This window comes from Leuciscus leuciscus (genome assembly GCF_965113295.1).
Source record: "Leuciscus leuciscus genome assembly, chromosome: 9".
NCBI classification, from domain to species: Eukaryota; Metazoa; Chordata; class Actinopteri; order Cypriniformes; family Leuciscidae; genus Leuciscus; species Leuciscus leuciscus.
This window is the reverse complement of record NC_138733.1, coordinates 20,732,633-20,741,888: the sequence shown is the minus strand read 5'-3', so window position 1 is coordinate 20,741,888 and position 9,256 is coordinate 20,732,633. Positions and strand designations below refer to the sequence as shown.

At 37.8% G+C, this 9,256-nt stretch overlaps 1 protein-coding gene across 4 annotated transcripts in view; it reads right to left on the bottom strand.

The window, feature by feature from the left end:
• Nucleotides 1–372: 372 nt before the first annotated feature.
• The window catches only part of sez6b (seizure related 6 homolog b), a 190,539-nt gene continuing 181,655 nt past the window's right edge, over nt 373–9,256 (bottom strand). The window contains exons 11-17 of one of the 4 annotated variants that reach the window (XM_082180477.1): nt 8,419–8,613; nt 6,450–6,641; nt 6,012–6,209; nt 5,782–5,820; nt 5,578–5,686; nt 4,010–4,109; nt 373–1,164 (exon numbers count right to left, since the gene is read on the bottom strand). In XM_082180477.1, coding sequence (XP_082036603.1) covers nt 1,135–1,164; nt 4,010–4,109; nt 5,578–5,686; nt 5,782–5,820; nt 6,012–6,209; nt 6,450–6,641; nt 8,419–8,613 — 863 coding nt within the window. In that variant the 3' untranslated portion in view covers nt 373–1,134. Of the gene's footprint in view, nt 1,165–1,952; nt 2,197–4,009; nt 4,110–5,577; nt 5,687–5,781; nt 5,839–6,011; nt 6,210–6,449; nt 6,642–8,418; nt 8,614–9,256 lie in introns of those variants that run through there. The other 3 variants (XM_082180475.1, XM_082180478.1, XM_082180476.1) reach the window with 3 other exon arrangements.

The following is a 9,256-nucleotide window of genomic DNA, read 5'->3' as shown; positions in this document are numbered from 1 at the left end:
TTTTGTCTATATTTCATAACTGCAACTATTTCTCATACTTGTGTTTTTCTTTAATCTCACAATGTGATTTTACATTATACATAATGGGCCCTATCTTGCACCCAGCGCAATTGACTTTGTACACCGATGCATGTATCATTCCTATTTTGCTTTCAGGTTTCATTTTTGCAAATCATACATTATTACAAGGGAAAATATTAACACACGAGGGAAATCACTGTTGTGTCCATGAAGATGTGAAAAAATAGGCATAAATCTAGCTTACACATTTACCCAAATTATTATATGCCTGTTTAACCGAAGCTAATTTGGGTGTGTTTCTCCCATGGTTTCTCCCATGGTTTCTCCCATCCCCAATGTCATTTCTCTCCTTGGCTGTGAACCGCTCCTGGTGTGCACCTGGCAAATCCGCCGTTATAATAGCAATCCGCCATGGAAGAAGCGCGCCGGCTCTTAAAGGGAATGTGAGATGTCGCTCTGATTGGTTTATTTCACGTTACGCCCAAACCACACCTATGAATAATGAAGCTACTTCAGACCAACCCATTTTAGATTTGCGTCGGGCGCAAGAGGCATTTATCCCGCCGGTATAATAGCAACAGCGCCCAAGACCCACCCACAAAGTTACTTGCGTTTCGCGCTTGATACTTGCGTTTCAGATCGTTAAAATAGGGCCCAATATTTTATTACATAAAACATTTTTTTTGGAGGGTGGGGTGGGGGATGGGGGGGTGTTGTGAGTGTAATAGTGCGACAATTAAAAAAACTTAAATAAATAAATATGTTTAGAGAGACATCAGTCACCTAAATAACATGGTTTCCCCTTTTGTCAGTCATTCTTTTGAATTCATCAATTCATTTGGCTCAATTACGGGTAAAAACTGTACAAGCAATTCTGCCAGGACAATGCTATTGAAGCTCTACAAAAATAATATCATGTTGTCCACACTCTTCGCTTGTGGATGTCCTCAGAAGCAAGGTGATATTTACAGCAGATGAGAAAAGATGAGAAGGTAGGTCCAGGTGAGAAGAAGAGCAGAGTTGGCTACACAAGATGTGAGAGGAACTGAGAAGATCTTCCACAAGGCAGAGAAAGGCTCGCGGTCCTCCATGCTAAAACAAGCTTTGTTTTATTTAAATGGAGACTTCGTATTCTCTCGTGTCCTGTGGACCAAACAAACAAACACATCAAATATAATATAAACATTCATGTATATATATGTATATATATCTCATTTCATTTTGTGAGGGGTGGGAATATGTAAACCAAATGCTGGCTGCAAACACAACATGAAAGAGATGCTAAAGATGGAGACGCCCTACACCAGTGATTCAAACCTTCTCAGCCTCGTCCATGTGATGCTATTCCCTTGATCAACTCTCCTTACAGGCTTTTTCTTTACAACAGAATCCTAGAGAGTACCTCTGGTGGCTGCTTTGAATCATAGGTCTCTGTACAAATCAAAAATACCATGCAACTTAAGCATGAAAAGGACTTAAAAATAATAATCAGTAATGGAAGCATGATGGAAGTTGGAGGGAAAACTATTGGGCAATGTGTGATTTAGGAAGCTGTTGTCTCACAAATGTACACAAAATAGTAGATTATCAAATGAGTATTAAAAAGCCTTTAGATGTTTATGGGGGGGGTGGGGGGAGAGCATGCAAAGTCAGTTACGCATATGAAATAAAAACCTTTAAAATGCTGAAATTAAATATCCAAAACACAATAATAATTGGCTCTACTTTTTGTAAACAATCTTTTGTAAAACCAAACCCATGTCTCTTCATACCCAAGAGAGGTGCTTGTGATCCCCTGTTTGCATCATCTTTAATTCCTGACACGCATAATCCGAGAACACGACTTCAAGGCATCAGTGCAAGAGGAACCAGCACACATACACACACACACACACACACACTCCGTCCAGCAACAACACTTACATACAGTCAAACGCAGACGTGGCCCTGGGGGCCAGAAACTGTTATTGAGCGGTTTAGTATATGCAGGCAGTGCTGCTGGGACTGTGTTATGAGTGCTACAGCATACAGAGAGAGATCTGCAGGGACACTTGCACAGCATATAAGAGGTGTGAATAACCTGCAGTCTGTAACACATGCTACACGCAGCAGGCTGGGGAAAAGGTCCATATATCAGTGTAAAAGTATTGACAGTCAAATTCTCACCTCATTGTTCTTCAGGGATGCAGATACAGAGAGAGAAGAGAAAGTGCAAATGTAAATGATTGAGCAAGTTTATGTACTGTAGGTCAAAAAGAGTCTGAATTATTTTTCTCTGCATGAAAGTGATAGTTCACCCCCCAAAAATAATGATTCTGTCATCATTTACTCACTTTCATGTCATTCTAAACCTGTGTGACTTTCTTTTTTCCCTTTCCCAGAAGCTTTTTTTCCATATTTATATGGACTTCAGCATATTCAAACTGCCAAATCTCACTGGTTGTTGATTTTCACATAACTAAAACTGGTGCATCACGCAAAAACAACATACAAGTATCATGTTTGTATATACGGTTCAAAAGTTTGGGGTTGATAATATTTTACAATGATTTTAAAATGTCTCTAATGCTCACAAATGCACACATCGTGACAGAGCTATAAATCAAAGCTGCATGAAAAGGCACCCTTCCTGAAATTACCTGATTTTTCCAGTAATTTGATGACTGAATATAATTTTTTTTAAGTACTTTTTATAAAGATCACACACACTAGAGTAATTTCAATAGCCAAAGATATACTTCAGAACTGAGCATAAATAAACATACATATACTATCGTTTAAAAATCTTGGGATTGGTAAGATTTTTAAATAGTTTTAAAAGAAGTCTCTTGTTCACCAAGGCTGCATTTATTTTATCAAAAGTACAGTAAAACAGTAATATTGGAAAATATGATTATAATTTTAAATAACTATTTAATTGTTTTTAACAGTTTAAAAAAAAATATTCCTGTGATGGCAAAGCTGAATTATTCCAGTCTTCATTGTCACATGATTTTTCAGAAATCATTCTAATATGCTGATTTTCTGCTCAAGAAATATTTCATATTATTATCAATGTTGAAAAACAGTTGTGCTGCTTTATATTTTTGTGGAAACTGTGATAGATTTTTTTTTGGGGGGGGATTCTTTGATGAATAGAGAGTCTTTACTAAACTAACTAAACATAATTGATTAGAAATAAAAATATTTTAACGTTAATTTAACGTATTCTTGCTGAATAAAAGTATTAATTTCTTTAAAAAAAAATCGTACTAACCCCAAACTTTTGAACGGTAGTAAACATGAACACAAATAAGCCTTTTCACTGACTAACAAAATTAATTTAGGTTTGTTTGTCACTTAAAGCTATTAATTACAGAGTCATGTGGACTAGTTTTATGATGCCATTTGACCATTTGATACTTTTACGATCACTTTTGGAGCACAACAATCAGTCCCCATCCACTTGCGGCATTGTGCAAAATTTCTCCCTTTTGTGCTCCACAGAAGAAAGAAGGTTTTGGAGCGACATGAAAGGGAGTAAATGATGACAGAATTTTAATTTGTAGGTGAACTATCTCTTTGAGCCGAATGTGAATGTTGAACAATGAGAGCAGGTGAAGCAGAGGTGGCTGTGATATGCCAATATACTGCAATAATGAGGTTAAATGTGTCACATCCTCTTTGGTGTTCTGCCCCACTGATAATTTTGTAAATCTGTGTGATCGTTAATGATGAGATGATGAGGGCGTGGCTTTGTGCGCTACTTCATTTCAACTCCAGAATGCCACTTTACAGCTAATTAGATTACAGAAATGAACCCACAATATGGCAACGCAGATGGTGTGCAAAGTGCAGATGTGCACCTGTAAGACTGAACAGATGAGTACCTCACAGTCTACATTGAAATATCACTACGAATGGATGCGATGGGTAATACGCTTCTGTTACAAGTGATGAGGAGGTTGCCGATGAATGTAGCCTTTTGGAGAGCACATGCTTTACTTACTGCAGTTTCGTAAATGGGGTTTTCAAAAGCTGACTCTCCTCTGATGTGATCATATTGTGGTGATGTGGACATAGACAGGCGTAGAGACTTCCCTTGCACCCTGAAACAAACAAAAAAACATCAACAATTCATATGCCTTGCACTGGCTTGAACCAGAGAAGAGAGATTTGAACTAAACTATCATTGTCACAAACATTGTACAAATTTCATTGCATTATTACATAACAAAATGTCAAACCATGTGGTGGAGCTGCATGATTAATCGTTAAAAGATCATGATCTCGATTCAAACACCAACAGTACACGATCTTATTCCTAAATGACAATGATTCGCCTGTATCTATTAAAAATTTGAGAATTACGATCGTAGTGAAACATTCAGATCTGCATTGGCACTGTCGCTGAGCCAGAGAAAGCAGTTGTCATGTATGGAACAGCTTCACAAACAGTCTTTTCAACCACACAGTATTATTATTTCTATTACAATAATTAAAAGGGTCACAGAAGTACTGAGATAAAAGTTTATAATTCGGATAGAAACACTGATATCTACAGAAGCGCTCAAAATAGAGTAAATCACCTTTTGAAAGTAATGATTTAAGTAAAGATTGTATCAATTACATTGTTACACCAGTAGGTGGCAACAAGTGACTTGAAAAAATGTGTTTGTCATTGAATTATTCATTCAAGAGATTCGTTCAAAAATGTTGATTCATCCAGTAAAGAAACAAGTGAAGTATTTGTGCGTGAGTCATTTAATCATTCGTGATTTAATTTTTTGTTGTTGAATAATTCATATTAATTTAACATTTTAAATAGACTGCAGCAATTAACATTTTGTCAGAACCTGTAAATTAGGTTTTGTTAAGTTGTTTGTTCAGAATTGTGGGAGAATCGTGATCTCAGTTTGAAACAAAAAAAATGTGATTCTCAATTTATCCACAATCATGCAGCTTGAGTTTTTTTTTATGTTTTTGAAAGAAGTTTCTTATGCTCACCAAGGCTGCATTTATTTGGTCAAATATACAGTAAAAATGTTGAGATAAAATAAGTATTTAAAATAACTATAAATAAAAAAAAAAAAGCATTTATTATGTCGCCTTGTCTACGGCAGTTCATTGGAACGAATGTCTTTAAGGCGACATCTAGTGTATATATCTATGCACCAGTCTGCGCACACGTCAGATCAGATCACTTCGACATGGCTGTGTATAAGAGGTAAAAACGATATAAATACTGTTCGTTTTCTCACACAAACCGCTCGTTTCGTGTCTTAGGCCATCAATGTGTACTTACGATGGGCAATTGTTTAATTTGGACGACGGGGAATTGTTTTAATTTGGACTCTGTGCATGCTCTTTGAGACAGTGACCATCGACCTGCATTATATGACTGACAGACAAGAACGGTTTGACCTAAAAATATCAAAATTGAAACTACTGCGGAAAAAAAGACACCTACATCTTGGATGCCCTTGAGGTAAGCTAAAACATACCAAAAATTTATTTCAAAGTGAACTATCCCTTTAAGTGTAGAATAAGTGTACAAAAGTTTTTGGGACCACTTACCTTGAAAAGTAGAAATATATCGACAAGATGATAATTATGATTACAGCCACTGGTATGAAAATGGAAACAGCCACACTGGCTCCTTCCATACTGAAATCTGCACTGGCCACTAGTAGACAAAGTATAGCAAATACATCAAATAAGTCGAGATGGATACCTGTGATTACAAATACATGTGCATTTCTAAGATGCAAAAGTTCTTACCATCCAGCCTACGTTCATCGATGTACTCCTGTGTTACCGCTGGGAGAAAAGTGAGAGCTTTTAACAAAACGAGAAAATGTTGCATGTCATACCAATTATTCAAAACAAACACTCCCTTCCCTGAAGAGAAACAACATATCAATAAATAAACATCCACTGCAGACAGGATAGAGACCTTGAATGTTATAGTATGCAGATCACACACCATGAACATTGCAAAACACACGGACTACCTTTGCACAGCGGGGGTGGATGACTCCATTTGGAAGGGTGCCCGGGGACACATCGGAGAACAGGCTCACCCTGGAGCTCAAACCCACTCATGCAGGAGAAGCGCAGAGTTTCTCCAGCCTGATACGCACGCTTCTCGGAGCTCTGAATGGTATAGGCGGGAGTGCCGGGGTTCCTACACGGCTCATACGATTCAGCTATATAACACAAATACACGTACACACACATGTACAAATGTAGATAAGTTAGTTCTATACTACTACTTCTGTAAAAAAAAGAAAGGCTCTTCTTCAATGGTTTTGGAGTTTATACTGTAAACTGTAAAGACTTCACTGCAAGTTGATTAAATTGTAATTATTATACAGTTAACAACCACAATGTGTGTGCATCTTTAGGTGTACATATGGGATTATTTGCAAATGAAATCAAGTACTCACGAACGCATTTGGGCAGTTTCTCGCTCCATTTGGGGCCGGTGGAGTCACGATGGTAGCAGGAGAGGAGGCTGTTTCCTGACAGTGAGTAGCCTTTGTTACAGATGTACTGGACAGTCGAGCCCACGATGAGACGCGGGCCTGACATCACCCTGCGACTGTGCTCCACTGTGCCTGGGTCTGGGCATGACAGGACTGGTAAAGAAAAGATATTACAAATATTAAATATTGAATACAATAATATATTGATATTAAAACAATATTAAATTAATTTCAGTTGAACTACGTGCATTTGATGTAGTAAAGCCCTAAGTATCTTATGCTCACCAAGGCTGCATTTAATTACAGTAAAAAATACAGTAAAAACAATTATATTGTGAAATATTTTTACAATTTAAAATAACTGTTTTGTATTTTAATATATTTCAAAATGTAATTTATTTCTGTGATGGCAAAGCTGAATTTTCAGAATTCTTACAAAGTTCAGAGGAACAGCATTTATTAGATTTGTTTTCTTCTTTTCTGAAAATTCGTTACTATCACTTTTGATTGATTTAATGCATCTTTGCTGAATAAAAATAATGACTTAAAAATTGTACTGACCCTAAACTTTTGAACAGTAGTCTACATGAACAATTACTATTTTAATGGCTTTGCAATGTAAGCTTCATAATAAAACATGTAAATACATTAACATGGCACTATAAACATGCAATGTTAAAGTTTACACAATATGTAACAGAGGGTCCCTTTCAGTATGTTAGTTAGCCATTCAAAGTTAGTCAACAAATTAGTTGATTTGTATTGTAGTTCTCACTTTCACCTGAGGGTGGCACCAATGACTTATATTAAAAAATTAGTTGGGCAAACAATGCTTTTGAATTATAAGAAATTATTCATTTTATTTAGTTATTCTTGCAGTTTCCACATCTTTTGCTGCTTTTTTTTTTACATTACATTTATGCATTTAGCAGACACTTTTATCCAAAGTTATATATGGTGCACTCAAAGTACATTGTATCAGTATGTTTTCTGATTTCTTTGTTCTTCAAGTCATACATGTGGTTCCACATCCAATCAGAGTGCCAGGGGCCACCGCTCATCTCACCCAGACAGTGTGAGGCAAGAAGAGCATGTGACTTTGATCTCAGGGCAGTGTACGGACACACAGTGCTCTATAATAAAAAGATGACTTCGCTCCAGCCTGCCCAGCTGCAAACCCAATTCTCTCCCCTGCAGAAGAGGGGCAGGAAGAGGGGACGGGAGAGGCGAGTAAAATTAATGATGTTTGCGTGGCGGGTGAGAAGCTTTGAACCGGATAACGGTCCCCGCTGCTTTTGGCCTGCTGTTTTTGTGAGGGACAGCGGCCCCAGGGTCATACGTGTGTCTTGTCTGCGGATACTTCAAGTGACGAATGTCTGCGGACGTCCCGGCAGCCTGCAGTATTACACACTCACACACACAGTCCAAGCTACACAATAGCCATGCGACAAGATTTAATTTCAATCACTGGAGCGACCATGGTTACAACAGAGCTACCCTGCTCTGAAATTTGTTGAAACACTCGATGCGGTCTGGTCTCACAAGGGGGTGTAGAATGAAATAACAATTCAAATCACAGAAATCATCTTCACAAAGGTATCGTAAGGCGTGAGCACATAGAGGAAGATGCACCAATACTGCGAAGTGAAATGGCGCCTGCTTCATCCGTAAAGTCGCCCTTGAAAGAAAAGTGAGTGATTACCCACAAAGCCCTCCTTCACTCCTCACCAGTCCTTGAATGGGACCGAGTTGCAGAGGCGAACAGGCACTTGTGAAATTCCCCCCTCAAATGGAATTCAAAAGCTCATCTAGTTTTAGAGCACAGCATTGCTCTTGATCAATAGGCAGTGCGTGCTGGTTTGGAAATGGGGTGAAAATGGATTTTAGAGAGAGTGGTTATCATCATGAATGTGTGTGAATGTGTTTTCACCTCTCTCACAGCTGGGCAAGTCTCCACTCCAGGTCAGGTCCCATTGACACATGAGCATTTCGGTGCCCACCACCTCGAAGCCCGGGTAACACTGATAGGTCACCACCGTGCCATGCACCAGGTCAGGGTGAGATGTGCTCTTCCAGCCGTTAGAGATCTCTGGAAGCTCTGGACAGGTGTCATTACGGGGAACCTCTGCAAAAAAAAAAAAAATGATTTGATGCATCAACTTTTAGTCAGATATTTCTCCTACAATCATATGAGATAATTGCTTAGATACTGTGACGATAGAGAGCTATAAAGTGAATGTTTGCATAACACAGATTACTTGTTTTGGGAGAATCTTATGAGAAATATTTGAGATCATTTGACAATTTCTGACTTTTGAAGAAATGTTTTAGTGGTTTTTTGTCCATACTATGGAAGGCAATGGTCACCAAAATGCTTTCATTGTTCAGAATATTGAACAAACACAAATTCTTGAATTCCACAGAAGAAAGAAAGTCATACAGGTTTAGAATGACAAGAGGGTGAATAAATGAATGATGACAGAATTTTCATTTTGGAGGATTTCATGTTTGGAAGATTCAAATTTTCTGAAGTGATCTCATAAATGCTCTTAGATTTGCTAACATGCCAATGTTTGCAATGAAAAGTCAGAGATTATCATGTAATCTCAAATATTTCTCATCAAATTCTCCCAAACCAAATGCAACTGAGGAAATTTCTTAATGAATAATTTGTTACATTTATATAAAGCTTTTCTCTGGACTCAAAGAGTTTTACATATGGAAAGGGGGAATTCATCAACCGGACCTGGATGATGCGACGGCAGCCA